The sequence below is a fragment of the Uranotaenia lowii genome, unplaced genomic scaffold (assembly GCF_029784155.1).
Source record: "Uranotaenia lowii strain MFRU-FL unplaced genomic scaffold, ASM2978415v1 HiC_scaffold_13, whole genome shotgun sequence".
In the NCBI taxonomy this organism is placed as follows: domain Eukaryota; kingdom Metazoa; phylum Arthropoda; class Insecta; order Diptera; family Culicidae; genus Uranotaenia; species Uranotaenia lowii.
The window spans coordinates 202,110-224,850 of NW_026597299.1; the positions used below are offsets into that span (position 1 = coordinate 202,110).

The window sequence follows — 22,741 nt, forward strand, 5'->3', positions numbered from 1 at the left end:
TAGAAGAATTGAGCAAGAGTTGATGGTTCTGAAGCGATTTTTTACAAGACCTTTATATAAACTATCTCTAGGATAGCTATACAGCAACTACTCAACCTTCTGATAAAACCATGCCATGTTCCAAGATCAATTTTATCCCTCGTTTATATATGGGTTTTAAAGACCGCTTTAAAGCAATTTCCAAGCCTCCAGAATTAGTTCTCTTGAATAAGTCAGAAATGCTCTGAATAAAACCACAGAAATGTCAAAAAGTGTCTGAAAAAAAGAAAAAAAACGGCCCGAAAAAAAGAAAAAAACCATATCTGAATTTCTCATGTAAACAAACTGGAAGTTCCTCTTCCTTAATAGTAAAAGGTGAGTTATTTTATTAAAAATGGATTTAGAAAAACAAATGTTTAACTTATTTATTCTATTCTAAAAATGTATAGCTAAACCTGGAAGGACATTCAGTTTGCTTCATTGAGCAGGAGCTCGAAAATAAATCCCGGGATATTTGCTGTTTGCTGCGCTTTACCAATGAATCTTGGAGGACGTGTGTTTATTCCTGGGAGCAGCTCTCCTGCAAAAGTGTGCCGGAAGCTGGAAGCTCAAAGTTTCAAAGAATATCCGAGCAGCACAATGGATCTGTACAATGTCCGGGTGCAGACTTCCGAGAGATCAGATAGAGGTTTCCAAATGGCTCAAGTCTCAAGGGGAAAACGCCGAAAAGTTAAGGGATTTGTGTTCTATTTATCTGAAACGTTAAAATAAATGTTTCCAAGTAAATCGCATGTAAAGTGAGTTTTGTTTATTTGAATGTTTTAACGAGAGCTTATTTCCAGATGGTTTTTCGAGCTACTTTGAAACAATCGCCATTTTCTGACAATTTTTTTTAATATTATTTTGTTGGATTTTAGCAATTTGAAGTGTTGCTGTGCATCAATTAATTAAAGGAATGTTATTTACATAAAAATATTTCATTGCAACTGCCAAACGTGATAAAATGTGGACATCCATATAGAAAAGCATAAAGTTTAAATTCATATTTCTTTGATTCAACTTTTTTATTTCGTAGAGTTTTACTGGGGCGCTTTTTATTTACCTCTTTTTCCGAAAATAAACCGATAAATTTAAAAGCGCACCAACTTTTCCATCGATAATGTGAAAAAATCGTTCAAGTTGATTATCATTATGAATTATATTCTTAATCGGATAGAGCGATATTTTGTTGTGTCAGAATATATTTTTATGACATATGCAATTTCAAAACCGCAACGAAAAAAACTATAACTATATATTTTTTGTCAACGAATTTATTATCTTGAATCACCCCTCGGTAATGATCTGTCAGGCCTTCTGGTTGTATTAGCTACTTGAAATTTGCTCTTCAGAACCTCCTGTAGGTGGGCCTTTTTACTCTTATAGGGGATTTAATGGTGTTTTAATGGGGTTTTTATAACTAGACGTTGTTTTAATACGAAGTTTTGAAGTGCCCTTACAGATTCTTATAGAACTTAAATTGTTACTTGGGCCGTGCTCATTTCCCAGGAGGTAGCACATCATCAGCCGGCGCAAGAAGAACCTGCCCCACAGCGTGTATTGTCTGCAGGGGATCTTGTGCATCTCTCGCGAACTGCCAAGGATTTCGGGAACTGTCTTACGATGGACGGTGGGCAATCACACGTGAAGCCAAGATGTGCCGGAAATGCCTGAAGCGCCACAGAGGGGGATGTGTGTCCAGGAACTGCGGAGTCAACGGATGCACATGCAAACATCACCCATTGCTGCACAAGCAGCTCAATCCAGAATCCGCGCCCATGCAACCAAACGCAGAGTTCACGCCCATCCAGACCAGAGACAACGTGCAACGGGAAGAGCAGTCCTGCCACACTCACCTGTCCGGGTCTAGCGCTGTCCTGTTTCGCTATGTTCCAGTCGTGGTGTATGGGAACGGGATTGTGATCCATTGCTACGCTTTCTTGGATGACGGATCCTCGCTGACACTTATGGACCAAGATCTTGCGGACGAACTAAACCTGGCTGGAAAATCTTGTCCATTGAGTCTCAAATGGACTGGAGACACACGCCGTATTGAAGATAATAGCCAGATTGTCAGCTTAGAAGTGTCCGGCCTAACGGGAGAGCGCTTTCACATGGGAGACGTACGAACAGTGAGCGGACTGCAACTACCGCCTCAGACACTCGACGCGAAACAACTTCAGGCTGAAAACACCTATCTGCGAGGGATTCCCCTGGAGTCGTATCATAGTATCCAGCCTCGTCTACTCATCGGCGTGCAACATGCGAACATGACACTTGTCAGGGAGAGTCGAGAAGGCAAGCCTGGTCAGCCGATTGCTGTTAAGACCGATTTAGGATGGACGATCTACAGTGGAGCGTCGAATGGAGAAGCGCTTAGCATGGTACACTACACTTATCACATTACCTCTTGTGACCACAAGACAGAATCGAACGCTGAAGAGGAGCATGAGCGCGACGTGCATTACCCGAATGGCGAATCGAAGGCAACTGCCTGTACGCGTTCTCCTGCGGTTGATGGCCCACCTGTGGATTCATCAGTCACATCATCGACTCGACCGTTCGCACACGTTAATATCGACGTTTTGGAAAAAAGGGAAGTGGCTAAAGGGAGTAGAGTAGAGAAGAGATTGGGGGGTCCTCTGTTTTGTCTTTCTATCCTCGGGGTGTACTTACTATTAGCTAGCTCTTTAACCTCAAACTTGTGCAGCGACAGCAATTGGGAAACAAATTCCGTTGGCATCGATCGAGCGTTGAAGGAGGCGTTGCAAGCTGTATACCAGCACAAGATGATCCAGGAGTTATGTTTGGTGTCCACCACCTACTGTTTCAATCTACCGGCAGCTCCCCATATGGGGGGGAGCTGGGGACAATTTGTACAGTCCGTCAAGCAGACCTTAACGGAGTTACAATCACCATATCGCTCTAAGGAGGAGGAACTTAGGAGTGCCTCAGTCGGGGTCGAAAGCATCTTCAACGGAAGGCCGCTCACCTATGTACCGATCGAGGATGAAGCCGTTCCTACGCTTACACGAAACCACTGGTTGGTCGGCAGTTTCCACGTGATCAAGCTATGAGCCGACGTATGCGCTATCGCTATCATTCGAATGGCAAACCGAGACGGGTGGGCGCGTATCGTGAGAATTAAGACGGCGAAAGGCGTGTACAAGAGATCAGCTGTTAAGGTTCCAGCGCTAGACATGCGAATTAAGAAAGAGTTTGTAGACTCAGAGACGGAGTCAGCAAACTGGGGGGGAGTGTCACTGAACGGGCCTAACGTGCCGACAGCATTGAACGCACTCATAGAGATGACAGTTCTCAAATTGGGACGATGAGAGAGGGAGAAAAGGAAGCTGCGAATTAAGCGGGAAAGCGAAAGAAAAACATAAGGTCAAATTGTAAACAAACACAATAGGTGGATTGCGAAACGCAAAAATAGTTTGTTTTTTCTTAAGTTGATTGTATCGCACCAAACGTTTGTGCTAATCAACAGTACACCTTTGTGCATTAGTACGGCAGTGAGCAGAAGTGAAATTTATTACATCCCAGCTAAGGTAGGCCAACGGAAAGTAGATTGTATACCTTTTTTAATTTAACGTTATTCGAACGTAGGCTAAAGTGCTAACCAGGTAGTACGGTGGTGCGCAAGTTTGTTGAACGGCAAAAGAATCCAGCGAAGGTGAGAAATATTTAGAGAACTTATTGAAGCGCGTTCTTAATGTACAAATTTGAAAGTTCAGGTGAAAAACGGAGGCACAAAGCTGAAAGGTTCAGGCAAAGGGTTACGAATTGTAAGGCCACTAAACGTAAGAAAGAAAAACTATATACAATTTCATTATAGTTTGTTAATCGAATTGTACCCGTAGGAATTTAAAACTCGCCCAACTTCGAACGAATAAAGGAGTGTTACAAATTCGGAAATTACATCAGGTGTCCTGATTTATCAGGATTTGTCCTGATTTTCGAGAGACCGTCCTGATTTTTCAAAAACGCTTGAATTGTCCTGATTTTTGAAAAATGGCCCTTAAGATGTCCTGATTTGTCCTGATTTTTAAAAAATATCCAAATCATAACTAAATTTATTGTTAAATGATGAGAACATCAAACAAATCATAAATAAAATAGTTTAACCAGTTAAACCAATGAGATACTTCGATTCAAATGACATTTAAATGAGGTTTTCCGATATTAACTGCAGGCTAGCCAAGGTTATTCGCGCTACAGTTGCATAATTCGAGGCGTATTCAGCACCTATATTTCGCCTTTAGTTATGCAATCCTTGCAGAACTGCATTTTGTTTTCACCAATTTGGTGGTGTCCTGAAAAATCCTGATTTTTTCTTTGTAGTGTCCTGATTTTTGACAAAACGACCTGGCACCTCTGGACCCTGAGACCGTCTCGAGACGAACCGTCTCCTAGTGTGGACTAGGCTAGGGTTACCATATCCCTCGACACCAAAAAGAGTACATTGAGACATTGTGATCATTTATCCAAAAGTCAGGAGAAACGTTGAACAGAAACCTGGTTAGCCGAACTCCAGTTTTCTGAGCTCCCGCATTCTCCCAGCCATCAGGTTGACCCAACATCCTAATATTTACAGAGATTTGCGCCCGGATGGTATGCAAAAGGATGTACAGTAGAACCCTTCTTACCCGAGTTAATGGGTGGAAAGACCACTTCGGATTAAACGAAATACATTGCCAAACACAATTCTTTTGGGTCGCTTTTGGGAGCTTATCGCGCTCACTGTTTATAACAACAAAAAATACATGATTATTAGAACAAAATGTTAAAGTTATTTGTTGTAAGCTGTATTCTTTTCGTAGTTTTTGCATAAGATGTAAAACAACTTCATAAAATGGAAGAAATAAGTCGGTTTTTTTTTATCAAATGTCTTTCAACAAAAAAAGAGTACATTTGGTTAAATTTCACAAAAAGAAGAGTACGCCCATTTTTCGATTGAAAAAGAGTACATGTACTCTTAAAAGAGTACGTATGGTAACCCTAGACTAGGCTTAAAAATTGTTAACCCTGGGGCATCCATTTAGGGGCAGAAACATTCACGGAAAATAATAAAAAGGTAAAATTTACCGAGTTAGCAAAGGTGAACGCTCGTGAAAGCCAAAAAGGTAACTTCTACCTCTTCGAGGTGAAACTCACCTCACAGCGAGGTAAAATTGACCTGAATCGAGTCCAAAGAATGTTTCGGTTCAAATTCTAAACAAATCGAGATTCGTTTTCATTCAGGTGTAAATTTCAAAGTCTTTTTAAATGTTCTTTAGGCTAAGAATTCCAAGGATATTGGATTGAGATTTGAATCAGAATTATTCAATGCAGCATTAACAAAATATTATCCATAAAATTTCATATATCGCCTTTTCTTGGAAAAAAAGCTTGTCATCTCCTGAATAGATTTTTTTTTCTTTGAAAAAATCAATACATTTCGTTTTTTTTTATTAATATTTATTATTTTATTCTTAAAATTAATAAGCTTTTTCGAAAAATCAACAAATAAATGCTCGGGTTTATTACTCAAAGCAAACTTAAAATGTTTGCGTTCCTATCCCAGTAAAGATTGGTATTTCAACTCCACGTGTTGCCTTCAGGTTAGATATGTTGGGGGAAGAAAACTGAACGGGTTGACCCAATGGTTCCAGTCTTTTAGTGTCACATTGTCGCTGCTCACAGCTCGTCTCGTTCCTCCTCATCCCCCTCGTATTCGTAGTCCTCTTCGATCGGCTGCTCGTTGCAAATGTTGGCCACCTCGGAACAGAGCCGCACATCCGTATCCTTGACTTCGTCTTGCTGGAACAGTTTAATGATGGCTTCTTCTTGGTCCTCGACAATTTCCAAGCAAAGGTGCTTCAGGCTTTTGTTCAGGTCACCCTCCTGGACGAAATCCACTTCGGACATATCCGGATTCATGCCCGTTTCGGTCATCATTTTCAGCACCGTTGGCCGACCGGTTTTCTTGTAGCGAGCCTTCGCATAGTCATCCATTCGGTCGCAAACGGATTCCATCAGCTCGGTGAGGTAGATTTCCGATTTGGAAAGCTGGATGGTTTTTCGGTTTTTGGAATCCCCGGTGGCATCTAACCGGTAGTCTCCGATTTCCACCTTCTTCTTGGGGTCAACCTTTCCCACGGCGATCTCCATCTCATTCATGGTGGCCTTGCACACCAGACATTTAACTTCCTTACTGCTAATGGGACGGGCCGAGGGCATTTGGGCGGAACTGATGTTGATTAGCGATCCGATGATTACGGCACTGATAGTAAGGAGGTAGCCAAGTCCAGCCTTCATGTTCAATAGATTTTATGAGCACCTTTTAAATATTAAAATCTACTTATCCTATAGGTGAGGAACCGAGTTTGGCCAGTCTGGAACTAGTTCTGATGATAACTTGTGATGTTGATAGGTGGCAAAACTTGCTGATACTGTTACGTTTTTGGGATTTTTGAAGTGTTGATGAGTGATTATCAAAAACAAACACGTTTCTGTGTTCTGATTGGTTGATTTCATTTGGACCGGTTTTTAAATTGTCAGAAACCCGAGCAGAAAGTTAATTGAATTTTTTAACGCACTCTGGTTTTCAGTGTTTTAAAGTGCAGAATTGTGTCTGAGCTAAAAGATTTTGTTTCAAAAGAAAAAATATTAACCGAAAAGAAAGTTCATAGAAATATAAAAAAAATACTTTTGTTTGGAATGAAAGTACTTTAATTCCATATAACTTTTTTCTAGACCTCATTTTTAACCGAGTAGTGCGCTGTTTGAGATGAGTCTGGTTACACCGTTAACTTAGCGACATCTAGGTGTCGGGTTGTTTACTGAATCCCTAATTACACCGTCGAGCATCGCAGCCAACTTCAGGACGCTTGTGTCAGTGACAGCTGACTTGCAAATTTATACCGTCGCATGCTGTCAGTGTCGAACTGTCAAACACATTTCGGCATCAGAAAACGCCAAAGTCATCGTCGTCTCTCGTCGTTTTGGTCAGCAATCTGTGTTCCAATTCCGAGTAAATTTCAGCTGCCTTTTATTCGAAACATTCGGGTTAATAGTTGTTGAAGGTAAATAGGAATAAGGTTAATCAATATTGCTTTCGGACGTACTAAATATATTCCCGATATTCGTCTTTTAAGCTAAGAAAAAGGTAGCGCACAATGGATCGTTTGCTTCGACTTGGTGGCGCTATGCCCGGATTAACACAGGCTCCTCCCCCGACGGATGCGCCCGTTGTGGACACAGCAGAGCAGGTTTACATCTCTTCGCTGGCTCTGCTGAAGATGTTGAAGCATGGTCGCGCAGGAGTTCCGATGGAAGTCATGGGGCTGATGTTGGGTGAGTTTCATTGTTTATGTGATATTTAAGACTTCCTACTAAATTTTTTTTCAATCAATCAACTTAAAGTTTTACCTATCACAAACGTTAAAAATCAGGTAAAAGAGGGAAGGAATTCAATAAAATTGAAATTATGGCCATTGCATTGAAATTACTCAATTTGCTTTAAAAATAATCCTTGACTTAAATTACATTAAAATTTTAAAAAAATGAATCCTACATGTAAACTTAAAATACAAGGCAGTTAAAAAGAATTATTAAATAGAGAAGAATTCAAAAATTAGTTTTGGACATAACTTTATACCTAAACTTCTCAAGACTTAACTTTTAAATCAGTATTTTGCAAATTAATGGCAATCATATCGGTATCGATTTTTGAAAACGGCGAATGCGGCAAGACCTTTGTTTTGAGAAAAACGCATTCCAAGTTTCAGAAAATAAAATCAATTTCCTATTTAGCGGCGTACAATCATTTTCCTCAATAAGTCGCTAAAACGCTTTCAAATTGATTTAATTTCATTACCCTTTCGATCAATATAGCTTTTCCGTATTAATTACTTCAAAAAATTAATAAATACAACTGTGGGCCCTTTTACCACAGACTAATACTCTCATTTTGTTCATTCGCCAAATTGGAGCGCCCTTTTGAATTGCAGAATGACTATTCGCCTTTTGGATCACTTATTAAAGAAGCAATATTCAAGCAAATTTCGGCTTGAAAGCGGGTCCAAATGATCACATTAACACATTAGATCATTCAACGATCTTATAAATGCTGATTCGTGCTTCTCCTCGTCCTGGGAAAACAAATTTCAAAAACTTCAATGCCCTTTTTCCATCTCGAAATAACTATTGGCCCCTTTGTTCGCGACGAAATTTTGAGGGGAAATGGGCGAATGAACTGTGGAATTACACACTCATAAAAAAAGCTATTCTCTTATTTAAAAAATTAAATTTAACTTCACTAAAATAAGAAAAATTAAAAGGAGATCATATTTTCGGATGTAAAATAAAGAGTTTAACGCATTTATGTGATTATCTGGATTTGTTTACAGTTGGCGCATTCGCCGTATTCAAAATTCGATACCGATATGTATCTCCGCGTGGATTGCATACATTAAGGCGGAATACAGGTACTGTAAACGCCTTAAACTATGCAACCCATTTAATCTTATTGTAAAGATTCGAAAAATTCAAAATAATTTGATCAAAATCGAAACTGTTGAGACTCCAGACGTTTGAAATACGAAAAAATCTAAATTGGTACCTACTTATCATAATATCTCCGTGTCCAATTTCCAGGTGAATTCGTCGACGACTACACTGTCCAGGTGATCGATGTTTTCGCGATGCCACAGACCGGAACGGGGGTGTCGGTCGAAGCCGTCGATCCGGTGTTCCAGGCAAAGATGTTGGACATGCTGAAACAGACGGGCCGCCCGGAAATGGTCGTCGGTTGGTACCATTCCCATCCGGGTTTCGGTTGCTGGCTTTCCGGTGTAGACATCAACACCCAACAGTCGTTCGAAGCCCTATCGGAACGGGCCGTGGCCGTCGTCGTCGATCCGATCCAATCGGTTAAGGGTAAGGTCGTGATCGACGCTTTCCGGTTGATCAACCCGAACATGCTGGTGCTGGGCCAGGAACCCAGACAAACGACCTCCAACTTGGGTCACCTGCAGAAGCCGTCCGTTCAGGCTCTGATCCACGGACTGAACCGTCACTACTACTCGATTAGCATCAACTATCGGAAGAACGAGCTGGAGCAGAAAATGTTGCTCAACCTTCACAAAAAATCCTGGATGGATGGGCTCACGTTGGCCAACTACCAGGAACACTGCAGTATAAATGAAAGCACCATCAGCGAGATGCTGGAGTTGGCAAAGAACTACAATAAGGTAATTTTTTTTTATCACCAACAGATTACAACTTGGTAAGAATATTTTTAATCACAACTTTAAAGGCCTTGGAAGACGAGGAAAAGATGACGCCGGAGCAGCTGGCCATAAAAAATGTGGGCAAGCAGGACCCGAAGCGGCATCTGGAGGAAAAAGTAGATACACTTATGTCCAACAACATTGTGCAGTGTCTGGGTGCGATGTTGGATACCATTGTGTTTAAGTAAGCAGCTGCTGCGTGTTTAGGGACATTTTCTTGGATCGTCGTGGTGAGCGGATTCATCGCACCCTCTCAACATTATTATGATCTTAATGAAAATCAATGATTAAAATTTACTATTTTATAAGTACATTCTAGCCTTGCTTTAATCCCAGAGAAAACAGATCCTTTTAGTTAATGGTAGAGTAATTGATCCTTTTAGTTTTTTGACAAGGTCCGAAAAGAGTCGAAATAAAAAAAATTAAGTTCTAGTCTAAATTTTTGAAATTTGATGATTTGATAAATGAATTGCTGTTTTGGATCACAACTTTAAAATGTGATTTCTGGCCTTTAGAAGCGTTTTTCGACGATTCTAAGCTTAATTTGGGATCACAACTTTAAAATGCGATTTCTGGCCTTTAGAAGCGTTTTTCGGCGATTCTAAGCTTAATTTGGGATCACAACTTTAAAATGCGATTTCTGGCCTTTAGAAGCGTTTTTCGGCCATTCTGAGCTTAATTTGAGATCACAACTTTAAAATGCGATTTCTGGCCTTTAGAAGCGTTTTTCGGCGATTCTAAGCTTAATTTGGGATCACAACTTTAAAATGCGATTTTTGGCCTTTAAAAGCGTTTTTCGGCCATTCTGAGCTTAATTTGGGATCACAACTTTAAAATGCGATTTCTGGCCTTTAGAAGCGTTTTTCAGCGATTCTGAGCTTAATTTGGGATCACAACTTTAAAATGCGATTTCTGGCCTTTAGAAGCGTTTTTCGGCCATTCTAAGCTTAATTTGGGATCACAACATTAACCTTCCAAAGCCGTTCGCAAAATTTCCGTACAAATCTATTTTTGATAAATTTGACCTTCAGTTTACGTACTTTCTCCTGGCCGCAAATATTGACCGATTTCGATGAATTTTAATTCATTGTTTAGATAATTTATTCTAGTTTCTCAATATTGAAAAATAAAGTCGAAATATTTTACGAAATCATCAGTAGCTGATTCCGAATGAAAAAAGTCCCGAAAAAGAGCTCTTTTTGGAATGCCTATAACTTGAGACAGGTTCCAAATATTGCGCTGATTTTATAATATTTGGAATTGTCAAGAATAAATCTATCCATGGATGTATAATTTTTTGGTAGTCCAAAGGAAGTTTTGGCCGCTATCCCGGAACTTCCGGTAGAAAAAATTCTTACTTCAAAAAAGTCACCCAATTTTGGCTTTGCATTGCTGTATCTCGGTTACCAATGGATCGATTCTCTAAATTCAAATTTTAGTTTTTTTTCGTTAACTTTATTATTATTTTCGTAGAACATAGTTGGTTCCTCAAAAATCTCAGTTGTTAAGTATATGGTAATGAAAGTCACATCTTTTTTGTCATTTTTCAAACTCCCCCTCGTGTCGGTTGGTTTACGCGATTTTGTTAGCGTGATTTCTCTAAAATTTGAACTCAAATTGGTCACTTTTTATATACCTAGAGATTCATTAGAATCTCCTCTTTCGATTGACATACATTTTGTGTGGTGTTTTGAAAATTTGAAGCAACGTTATTCGAATTTACTGAAAGTTGCCAGATTTCAACCAGTTTGGTCCACGTTTTCAACAGGTAGGTGTACAAATCTCGCACCCCTCACGTAGCTGCGGGAGAAACAAATTCTTTAGCTCTCTTTTTGTCGCTCACCAAATCTACCACCCAACCCAGCAGCAGGAGGAACTGCCGTCTCGCCGCGTGGTTTGTTGATTGATTGTGCTGATGCTGATGCCTCTTTGCGTAGTAAATGTTTTGATTTTAAAATAGAGAAAGATTATTTTTCCAAATTGAAATAAGCTTCTTGAATCTTTTTAGATATTTTATCATTAGAATTCTTCAGTGATACATTTGTTTTGAATGTTATCATGATTCTTTTCTGAATTTTCTGAATTTTAGAATACTTCAGTGATACATTTGTTTTGAATGTTATCATGATTCTTTTCTTTTATTTCAAGCAGTGTCTACTGCAGGAGACACAAAATCTATGATTCAAGTAACGAATATTCGGAAATTTCAATCAGAAACTTTAATCAGAAATCGAAATTTGAATCGGAATCTGAAATTAGAATCTGATATTTGAAATTGAATCTGAATCCGAAATCCAAATCTGAATCTGAAATCTGAAATCTGAATCTGAAATCTGAATCTGAAATCTGAATCTGAAATCTGAATCTGAAATCTGAATCTGAAATCTGAATCTGAAATCTGAATCTGAAATCTGAATCTGAAATCTGAATCTGAAATCTGAATCTGAAATCTGAATCTGAAATCTGAATCTGAAATCTGAATCTGAAATCTGAATCTGAAATCTGAATCTGAAATCTGAATCTGAAATCTGAATCTGAAATCTGAATCTGAAATCTGAATCTGAAATCTGAATCTGAAATCTGAATCTGAAATCTGAATCTGAAATCTGAATCTGAAATCTGAATCTGAAATCTGAATCTAAAATCTGAATCTGAAATCTGAATCTGAAATCTGAATCTGAAATCTGAATCTGAAATCTGAAATCTGAATCTGAAATTGGATCTTGAAATTTAAATCTGATATCTGAATCTGAAATCTGAAATGTGCAATCTGAAATCTGTAATCTGAATCTGAAATCATGGACGTGTACTTTAGAAATGTTGCCCATCCATTAAAATATTATATCAAAAAAGATTCAAGCAATTCCTACAACAATAAAGCATTCATTTCGTTATCACCATCAGCACAATCAATCAACAAACCACGCTGCGAGACGGCAGTTCCTCCTGCTGCTGGGTTGGGTGGTAGATTTGGTGAGCGACAAAAAGAGAGCTACAGGATTTGTTTCTCCCGCAGCTACGTGAGGGGTGCGAGATTTGTACACCAACCTGTTGAAAACGTGGACCAAACTGGTTGAAATCTGGCAACTTACAGTAAATTCGAAAAACGTTGCTACAAATTTTCAAAACACCTCACAAAATGTATGTCAATCGAAAGAGGAGATTCTAATGAATCTCTAGGTATACAAAAAGTGACCAATTTGAATTCAAATTTTAGAGAAATCACGCTAACAAAATCGCGTAAACCAACCGACACGAGGGGGAGTTTGAAAAATGACAATAAAGATGTGACTTTCATTACCATATACTTAACAACTGAGATTTTTGAGGAACCAACTATGTTCTACGAAAATAATAATAAAGTTAACGAAAAAAAACTAAAATTTGAATTTAGAGAATCGATCCATTGGTAACCGAGATACAGCAATGCAAAGCCAAAATTGGGTGACTTTTTTGAAGTAAGAATTTTTTCTACCGGAAGTTCCGGGATAGCGGCCAAAACTTCCTTTGGACTACCAAAAAATTATACATCCATGGATAGATTTATTCTTGACAATTCCAAATATTATAAAATCAGCGCAATATTTGGAACCTGTCTCAAGTTATAGGCATTATAAAAATAGCTCTTTTTCGGGACTTTTTTCATTCGGAATCAGCTACTGATGATTTCGTAAAATATTTGATTTATTTTTCAATATTGAGAAACTAGAATAAATTATCTAAACAATGAATTAAAATTCATCGAAATCGGTCAATATTTGCGGCCAGGGGGACTTACGCAAACTCTCGGGTCATATAGACCCGAACAGCCTAATTACGGATTTTTTTGAGGGAGCACTTCCGGTGGTCACAGGAAGTTGCCTGGTACTACAGATTGTGTATTTCGTGATTCCCCAGGGAGGTTTTTAAAATCAAATTTTTGCGATTTTTTCTCGAAGAGTTATGATGATTTTAATGTGCGCTTCGGGTCATATTGACCCGAACGACTTTGGAAGGTTAAAATGCGATTTCTGGCCTTTAGAAGCGTTTTTCGGCCATTCTGAGCTTAATTTGGGATCACAACTTTAAAATGCGATTTCTGGCCTTTAGAAGCGTTTTTCGGCCATTCTGAGCTTAATTTGGGATCACAATTTTAAAATGCGATTTCTGGCCTTTAGAAGCGTTTTTCGGCCATTCTGAGCTTAATTTGGGATCACGGCATTTCCCGATAGCTGCGTTATCGTTTAATACGTAGTGAATTTCGTGATAATCGCTTGCAAAGGAAACAGTGAAATTTGTTATTATTCTGATGAAATGGTTGTTTTGCATAAGAATGTTTTGTGTGGAAAAAGCCCTTAAAAATTATGTGAAAAAAGAAATTTGAGAAAAAGTGGCAGTGGCGTTTTTTTTTTCGTCAAGCCGTGTGTGAAAAAAGGGTTTTATTGTAATGGTGTGGCCAGGGGAATTGTGAAGGTAATACTTCCCAGCCTATTTTGGCAAGTGAAAAAGGATGCTATTGTGTGGTCGCATAATGATTCTTGGCAACACGGGCTTGCACGTCAATGCCCAAGCCTCGCCAGTCTAGTGAACACCACCGCTAACTACGGCAGCTTCCTCGGATCAACCCCAAACTAAAGGTAAGGCATTTTCCCCGCATAAGCTCGAGTGGACAATTCCCGAGGCCCGACGCCCTGGCGGACTTGCATAATGGCGATCCTGCTAGTTTAATCATTCGATTCTCTAGAACCTGTTGGGAATTGTCCAATTAATTGCCCGACAACATTGAACAAAAAAAATAGAAGATGGCTACCTTTAGCCATCGTGAGCTCTATAATTTGTTACCTATTCAAGATGGCCGAACCTGACGGCAATTCCGGCTACTATCAGTGAAAATGAAAAAAAATAAGATACCTGTACAATATGGCCGACTGAGATGACAATTTAAATTACCTTCCCAAGTCAATGTTGGAAATTAAATACCTACCAGCTTATCTGAGAACGAGGATTTCCTTGTTCCTTGAATTTTTTAAATGCGTGAAATTTCGGTTTATTTTATGGTAGATTTGCGGATTGTGGATGACAACGAAGAGCAGATTGTGGACAAGCGAAACAGTAAAATGCAGATCGCGGACAGCCGTAATAGTGAATCGCGGTTCGTGGACAACCGCTCTAGCGGAATACGGATTGTGGACAACCGCTCTCGCAAAACACGGATCGTGGATGACCGTAACGACAACTTGCGGATCGCGGACGACCGCTGAGCTCAGATTTGCGGATCATGGACGACCGTAACGACGAAGAGCGGATTGTGGACAACCGCTACAGTGAAATGCGGATCGCGGACGACCGCAGCGATGAATCGCGGATTGTGGACAACCGCTCTCGCAAAACACGGATCGTGGACGACCGTAAAGACGATGTGCGAATTGAGGATAACCCCTGTATAAACTGAGGATCGCGGACCACCGCAACGATAGGGTCCAATAAGTATTAGAAAATTGCAGAACGGGTCGTCGATGACCGAAAAATTATCTAACCTTATTTTGTAAAAATTGAGTATTGGCCCTCACAAATCCGCAGCAGGCATTTGATACCGAAAGCTAACATACAAATATTTTGCTTATGTACCCATAATCTCACGATAAACGCGTTTACATTATTGAAACGATATTGATCCGTTGAGTAAAGCAGTTTTCTTTTCTCACAGGTTAACTAAAACTCATAAAAATGTACACCGGAGGGAAATACGTGCTGGCTCCCGATTTCGAGTCAGAAGGACCAGCTAGTGAATTCTTCGAAAACCTTGACGTAGACAACATTTCACCTAGCTGCACTATTGTGGGTGGCTCATCGCCACGCGAGACCAACGCCGCAAACGAAAGAGAAACGATGCCCCACGCCGATCACGAATTCCACAAAAGGATTAATCGTTTTGGAGAAGAGTTACGTGCGTTGGAAAAAGCTTTCAACTCGATAAATCACCAAAACCCGTTGCACGTTTCCCCTAGCGATGTTGAACGCAGTTGGAATGTCGCCAATAATTCAACTAAAGGTACCAACATCATCCGTTGGGAGAGTATCCAACCGTTCCCAAACGATGTCCCCGCAAACAAAATGTGGGAACAGTGGATACGATTCATCGATCGTTTTGAAATTGCGGCGTCCCTCTACAACGCTAATGATTCGGTTCAACGATCTCAACTCCTGTTCCTCGCAATGGGGGAAAAACTTCAAGAAATAGTTAGGGCGGCCAGACTTCGCCCAAACCTCCTTGAACCGAATTGCTACCGCATATTCATCAGAAATATCGAAGATTACTTACGATCGATGATTGACATCACGGCGGAACATGAGTCATTCTCTACAATGAGACAGGAACGAGATGAACCAACGATGACCTTTCACGCTCGACTCATGGAGAAAGTTCGCCTCTGTGGGTACAGCAGCGGCGACCAGGACCGCTTCGTACGGACGCAATTGTTGAAAGGGATGCGAAGTAGAACACTGGCGAAGGAATCAAGGATTCATGAGTACAGCTCCACTAAGATAGTACAGTTGGCCACCCGTGAAGAAGCTTTACCTTCAGAAGCTACTCCCACCGAAACACAACAGGCTTTCGCAGTAGATCGTAGATCTCAGCGGACGCCCAATGAAAGTGGTGCCATGAAGCGTGACCGAAGCTTTACACGAGATACATTCAACGCCAAGAAAAAACGTCATGGTAATGAAGCAAACTACAAACAGGGTCGTAGATCAAGATGTCCACAATGTAATCATCTGTTTCATAAATATGGCAAATGTCCTGCGGAAGATAAGGACTGCAAAAAATGCGGGAGGCTAGGTCATTTTGCAGCCACATGTCATCAAAAGAAAAGACACGCCAACAACATTCATGTCAAAACTCCAGGATGGAGCGATTCAGAAGATGAGAAGAAGGTAACTACTACTGAATAACATTTCATGAAACTTGTATTTAAAAAGGATTGAAATTAAAAAAAATAAAATAAAAATAAAACAAAAATGGAAAACATTTATTTTTATTTGTTTTAGAAACCGCATGCCCAAGAGTTGAATATCTTGACTTTGTCAGACGCCCTCATCGATTGTCGCCTTGGTTCGTCAAGTCCAATCCGTTTCCTCATAGACTCTGGAGCTGACGTCAACATCATCGGTGGTGATGATTGGAGACGTCTTAAAAGTGAATTTCACGCTGGAAAGGCTTTTCTCAGGCCAATTGAGTTGGACACATGCACAGACCTGCGATCATATGCATCTAGTAACCCTATTGCTGTCCGATGTAGCTTCAAAGCTAGGGTAGAAGTTCTAGGATACAGCAAACCTTCTATAGAGGCTGATTTCCTCGTGGCTGACGCAGGGCGCCGTTCTTTGTTAGGACGAGCAACAGCAGGAGATCTGAAATTGTTAAGAGTAGGAATTTCTGTTAATTCTTGTGAAACTGTGGAGCAATTCGAAAAGTTTCCTAAAGTGCCGGGTGTTCTTATAAGATTTAGCGTGGACAAATCTGTACCACCCACGAAAAACGCTTATTTTAACGTCCCCGCTGCCTTTAGAGAAAGTGCTAAATCGAGACTCCAAGAAATGGAAAATCAGGGTATTATAGAACGAGTCACGACCGCCCCCGATTGGATAAGTGGGATGTCAGCGGTACCCAAAGGAAGAAACGATTTTCGCTTGGTCGTGAACATGCGCGCTCCTAACCGCGCGATCAAGCGAGAATATTATCGCATGCCTCTCTTGGACGAGATGAGAATTAAGCTACATGGAGCTAGATATTTTTCTAAATTGGATATTTCGAATGCTTTCTATCACTTGGAGCTTCATGAGAGTTCTAGAGACTTAACGACGTTTCTAGCGGAAACGGGTATGTTTCGCTTCACGCGATTAATGTTCGGGGTCAATGCAGCTCCTGAGATATTCCAACGCGAAATGTCTCGGATCCTAGAAAACGTGGAAAATAAAATCGTATTCATTGACGACATCCTTGCGTACGCCGGTAGCTTGAACGAACTGCGCAGGACGGTTGCCCAAATCCTCAGAATACTGCGATCTAATAATCTCACCATTAATGCTTCAAAATGTGAATTCGACAAAACCAGAATAAAATTTCTAGGTCACGAATTAGACGAACACGGCTTTCACATCGATGAGGCCAAAGTAGCAGATATTCGAAAATTCAGGAAACCATCAACTACTTCAGAGCTCAGAAGCTTTCTGGGCTTAGCTTCCTATGTCAGTCCATACATCCGCAACTTTGCGGACACTGCGAGCCCCCTGTGGGCAGTTATCAGTTCTAACACATGGATATGGGGAGACGACCAAACTAAGTCATTTGAATCCTTAAAAGATCAGATCACGCATCGTACAATCTCACTCGGGTATTTCTCGGAGTCTTCAAAAACAATCTTGTACACAGACGCTTCCCCTAATGCTCTTGGAGCCGTCCTTGTGCAAGACGATGCTAAGCACCCTCCTCGAATAATTTCCTTTGCATCGAAAGCACTCACCCCAACTGAAAAACGATACCCTCAAAACCAACGTGAAGCACTGGGTGCAGTATGGGCTGTCGAACACTTTGCGTATTTTTTGCTTGGGCGGCAATTCACTCTTCGTACTGACGCCCAGGGATTCACCTTTATACTTAACAGATCGCGAGAAGCTTCTAAACGAGCCTTAACACGCGCGGACGGTTGGGCACTTAGGCTTAGTCCCTACAATTTTGAAGTTGAATACGTTCGGGGCCAAGATAATATTGCAGATTCGTCATCGCGGTTATACGAAGGTGAAGATGGGCCCTTCGAAGAGCACGTTAGTCCCTGGGAAATAGCCTCCCTGCAGGCCAACACGATACAGTTCATCACTGAAGACGAGATTAAAAAAGCTACCGCGTCCGATCAACAACTCACGGAAGTACAAGACGCCCTAGAGACAGGAGTTTGGCCTAAACACCTCAAAAGATATGAGGCACTTAGCAAAGATTTATCTGTGGAAGAGGGAATTTTGATAAAAACAGGTTGATCATTATATTTGTCTCCTTTGGTTCGCATAATTAAAATAAACTTCCTAATTGACAGGTTGCGCAGTGATTCCGGAGTCGCTTCGACGAGCCACATTGGAAGTAGCCCACGAAGGCCATCCTTCTTCAGCTAAACAGAAAAGCATTCTGAGGCAACGCGTGTGGTGGCCAGGTATGTCCAAAGATGCGGAATCTTGGGTGGAGTCTTGCCAAATTTGTGCAACTAACGGTAAACCTGAAAAAACCACACCAATGCAACGAACATTTTCACCCAAAACGGTTTGGGAAACGTTGGCCTTGGACTTCAATGGACCTTATCAGAAATTTGGCGGTAGTTCTATTCTGGTCATTATTGATTACCGCTCTAGATATATAATCGCGCGACCCGTAAAATCAACGAGTTTTGAAAATACTCGGAAAATATTAGACGACGTTTTTGAAAAGGAAGGTTTCCCACAGAATATTAAGTCTGATAACGGACCTCCATTCAACGGCGACGATTATCAGGAGTATTGCAAAGAACGCGGAATAAACGTTTTGTATTCTACGCCCCTGCATCCTCAGCAAAATGGCCTAGCAGAGAGTTGTATGAAGCTGGTAAATAAAGCAATGGCAGCAGCACATACGAAAGGAACTAACTATGTAGAGGAACTTAACGCTGCTGTGCGAGCTTACAACGCTGCCTCCCATTCTGTAACTAAAGTTCCGCCCGAAGAAGTTATGATGGGTAGGAAAATAAAGCGTAATCTTCCGTTAATATGTCGCGGTAAAGTTCAAATAGATGACGACTTATTAAACTCTAGGGACCGAATGTCTAAGCTTACAGCTAAGGAACGAGAGGATAAAAAACGCGGCGCTCGCTCATGTCGTATAAAACCCGGAGATACCGTCATAGTAGAACGCCACACACGAGCTAAAGGAGATTCACGTTTCGATCCTCGGAAATTCACCGTTCTGAAGGAAAATCATGGCAATCTCTTACTGAATGATGAAGCTGGACAACTCCTTAAACGGCACGTTTCCCAGACCAAGAAGGTTCACGTTTGGAGGCAGATTAAAAGCACATCCGATAATGCAGGCGATCAACAGCATTCTATAGTTGAGCAACATGAGAAAACTCCAGCAATTTCTCCAACCGATAATGTCCGTCGATCCACAAGAGTTAAACAGCCTTCAGTTTTTCTTCAAAACTACGTTTACGACATGCACACCGTAAACGAATCATAAGATCCGGATGTCCAGTTAAAATAAACCTAAAATAAATGAAAAAATCATAAAAATATTTCAACATCTTACCATGATACGTTTAGTTAAAATTTGCAATCCTTTGTTTGTTTTTGTTTTGGTCGCCGCACCCTTTGATGGCGAAAGAGATAAGAGGGAAAACAGCAAGAATGTTTTGGTCAACTGTGGTACTGCGAAACACTGGGAAAAAATGTTCATTTTTTATTGAAAGTTTATTATGGTATTTCGGAAGTTATTAACAATACACCTAAAAAAAAAATAAATCAATAAAACTAAATTATTATCGAAAAAAAGTAAAGAAACCGAACAAATAGTCAGTTTTATCCTTTGCAAATTTCTTTAGGGAAGAAGGAGGATGTGTGGTCGCATAATGATTCTTGGCAACACGGGCTTGCACGTCAATGCCCAAGCCTCGCCAGTCTAGTGAACACCACCGCTAACTACGGCAGCTTCCTCGGATCAACCCCAAACTAAAGGTAAGGCATTTTCCCCGCATAAGCTCGAGTGGACAATTCCCGAGGCCCGACGCCCTGGCGGACTTGCATAGCTATAAATTGGTGACATTAATAAATTATATAGAAAATTTGAAAGAAAAATTGCCCACGGCAAAATATGTATGGCTTAAGAAGAATCATGGCTACGGAAACTACGTAAAGAGAGAATCTTAAGCGGAGAGGTGCCCGAAATTTACAAGCAGTTTTGAATTTCCGAACAGCTTGCTGTGATGCGACAAAATACGCGACTGGTGGTAGTTGGAAAGTATCTGAAGCTGGTTGTAAATAAATTAATGATACGAAGTGAAAATATGATGTGACACGCTTACGGCCTACTATGACGTAGAGGTCAAAATGCGATTAGAAGAGCAATGTTCAATCGCTTCCAAAGAGCCAGGCGGGGCGAGGTTTTCTTGAATGCATGGTTACTCCGGTCGTTACTGCAATTCGGTTGTTAATAACTAGCTCGTAGAGTTTGTGTTGCGCGTGGTGCGGAAAGCCTAATTTGTCCTTTATAATATCGCGTTTGGCGGGAGTGCGTGCATGCCTGTTTGAATGGTGGACGTACCCTAAGTATCAAGAGAAGAATTCAGAGTTTGAACGTGTGCTGAAGAAGAAATGCGTATTGGTTTCATGGCACAACAGTGTTTTAGATCAGGTGGAAATCAGTATGGATATAGGTAAGCTTCAAGTGTCTTGAGGTAAGATTGGTAAGAAGGTACGATTATTTCACTATATGTTCAATTATTGCATTTAAAGAATATATTATATAAGAACGTACAAACAGTTGCCAGCTGGGCAGGTATCTACACGTATGCGGAATACCTGTCGTAGATTCTTAACTCTAAATATGTTATGAATTTTATACGGTTGCGAAACTGTTTGCTCGTTCTACAAATAAGACATACACCTACACGAAACATTTTCATTTCATGACAGTTCACACGAAGCCATGGTGTCGGGTATGTGGTAATTTGCATTGAAGATTGGCCGAACCAAAAATCTAAAGGATGCAAGTTAGCGCATACGTTGGCGAAACTGCGGTGAATCCGTGCACCCATGGTGGATTTTCTACATACATACATACATTCTGAGCTTAATTTGGGATCACAACTTCAAAATGCGATTTCTGGCCTTTAGAAGCGTTCTTCGGCCATTCTAAGCTTAATTTGGGATCACAACTTTAAAATGCGATTTCTGGCCTTTAGAAGCGTTTTTCGGCCATTCTAAGCTTAATTTGGGATCACAACATTAAAATGCGATTTCTGGCCTTTAGCAGCGTTTTTCGGCCATTCTGAGCTTAATTTGGGATCACAACTTTAAAATGCGATTTCTGGCCTTTAGAAGCGTTTTTCGGCCATTCTGAGCTTAATTTGGGATCACAACTTTAAAATGCGATTTCTGGCCTTTAGAAGCGTTTTTCGGCCATTCTAAGCTTAATTTGGGATCACAACTTTAAAATGCGATTTCTGGCCTTTAGAAGCGTTTTTCGGCCATTCTGAGCTTAATTTGGGATCACAACTTTAAAATGCGATTTCTGGCCTTTAGAAGCGTTTTTCAGCGATTCTGAGCTTAATTTGGGATCACAACTTTAAAATGCGATTTCTGGCCTTTAGAAGCGTTTTTCGGCCATTCTAAGCTTAATTTGGGATCACAACTTTAAAATGCGATTTCTGGCCTTTAGAAGCGTTTTTCGGCCATTCTGAGCTTAATTTGGGATCACAACTTTAAAATGCGATTTCTGGCCTGTTGCGTGGGATTATAGCCCACAGATTGGGTTTCCAGTTTGAGCGTGTAGGAAAAAAGCGGTAAACGTCAGACGAAAAATAACGTATTTTTATTGGATTTCGGGATCTCGTCACAACGTGTTTTGCAAACGTTTACTAAGTTCCAAGTGCTTTAGCTTTTCGCGAATTTGTAGTGGATAATATTAGGTTTCTGATATCTCCAAGTAAGTTTAAGCTTTTTATATAATCGCCTTCAGTACTAATTGAAAGGTTTTCCTAAATCTAGCGATTTGTCGCTCGAAGTTGACGAAGAGCGTTCTCGTTGAACATTCCGGTTTCTAGGGCCAATTACACTGTGATTCAGCTCAAGTTGCCCCGTTTCCATGTAAGTTTTTTTCTGTATAGAATTGGAATATTTGTTAATCTAAACATCTTATCAGACGCTAGGCAATCTGTATCCGGAACGCCGGAACGTAGCACTCGAGTACAGACGAGTTAAGAAAGGGAACTATTTGTAAGTAACCGAATTTGTTTTTGTTGTACCTCAATTTTAAATAAATTGCCTTTGCAGTTGAGTCGAGGACGGACTACAGAAAAACCCAAACAAGCTCAAAAATAACCTGCGGAATGAGTGCTACGGATTCCAATCAACATAACCTGCAAATTTCATCCCAGCATAATTGCATAGGATGCACGCAGCCGGATGAAATCCAGGATATGGTGGCATGTGACGAGTGCTCCCAGTGGTGGCATTATAATTGCGCCGGAGTAAATGCCTCTATTGCCGACAAATCGTTCCGTTGTGCCCAATGTACCGGAAAATCCAGGAAAACGAATACTTCTTCGTTCCATACAATGCGATCCACTTCCTCAAAACATTCAACATCTTCGCTGGCCCGGCTCCGGTTGCAACAGCTGGAGGAGCAAAAACAGTTGGAAGATAGATTGAGGAAAGAAAAGGCAGAG

General features: G+C 40.6%; 3 protein-coding genes across 4 annotated transcripts; 2 read left to right on the forward strand and 1 right to left on the reverse strand.

Annotated features, from left to right (window-relative positions):
• Positions 1 to 5,516: 5,516 nt before the first annotated feature.
• Positions 5,517 to 6,548, reverse strand: LOC129759250 (protein seele-like). Its single transcript, XM_055756654.1, has one exon. The coding sequence runs from the start codon at positions 6,319 to 6,321 to the stop codon at positions 5,701 to 5,703; it is 621 nt and encodes a 206-aa protein (XP_055612629.1). The 5' UTR covers positions 6,322 to 6,548; the 3' UTR covers positions 5,517 to 5,700.
• A 408-nt stretch (positions 6,549 to 6,956) lies between these two features.
• Positions 6,957 to 9,607, forward strand: LOC129759247 (26S proteasome non-ATPase regulatory subunit 14). Of its 2 annotated transcripts, none has more exons than XM_055756650.1 (4): positions 6,957 to 7,088; positions 7,161 to 7,359; positions 8,662 to 9,257; positions 9,323 to 9,607. In XM_055756650.1, the coding sequence occupies exons 2-4, from the start codon at positions 7,182 to 7,184 to the stop codon at positions 9,482 to 9,484; spliced, it is 936 nt and encodes a 311-aa protein (XP_055612625.1). In that variant the 5' UTR covers positions 6,957 to 7,088; positions 7,161 to 7,181; the 3' UTR covers positions 9,485 to 9,607. The 2 variants fall into 2 exon arrangements, with proteins under 2 accessions (XP_055612625.1, XP_055612626.1); XM_055756651.1 differs by having other exon boundaries at positions 6,972 to 7,088; positions 7,166 to 7,359.
• A 5,065-nt stretch (positions 9,608 to 14,672) lies between these two features.
• LOC129759244 (uncharacterized) lies at positions 14,673 to 16,229 on the forward strand. The gene is made up of 2 exons (XM_055756647.1): positions 14,673 to 14,762; positions 14,983 to 16,229. The coding sequence occupies exon 2, from the start codon at positions 15,003 to 15,005 to the stop codon at positions 16,227 to 16,229; it is 1,227 nt and encodes a 408-aa protein (XP_055612622.1). The 5' UTR covers positions 14,673 to 14,762; positions 14,983 to 15,002.
• The last annotated feature ends 6,512 nt before the right edge of the window (positions 16,230 to 22,741 follow it).

Coding starts and splice junctions, on each gene's coding strand:
- LOC129759250 (XM_055756654.1), bottom strand. CDS start 6,321: ATGAAGGCTGGACTTGGCTACCTCCTTACTATCAGTGCCGTAATCATC.
- LOC129759247 (XM_055756650.1), top strand. CDS start 7,182: ATGGATCGTTTGCTTCGACTTGGTGGCGCTATGCCCGGATTAACACAG. Junction 7,360..8,661: donor AGTCATGGGGCTGATGTTGG/GTGAGTTTCATT, acceptor TCCAATTTCCAG/GTGAATTCGTCGACGACTAC. Junction 9,258..9,322: donor TGGCAAAGAACTACAATAAG/GTAATTTTTTTT, acceptor ACAACTTTAAAG/GCCTTGGAAGACGAGGAAAA.
- LOC129759244 (XM_055756647.1), top strand. CDS start 15,003: ATGTACACCGGAGGGAAATACGTGCTGGCTCCCGATTTCGAGTCAGAA.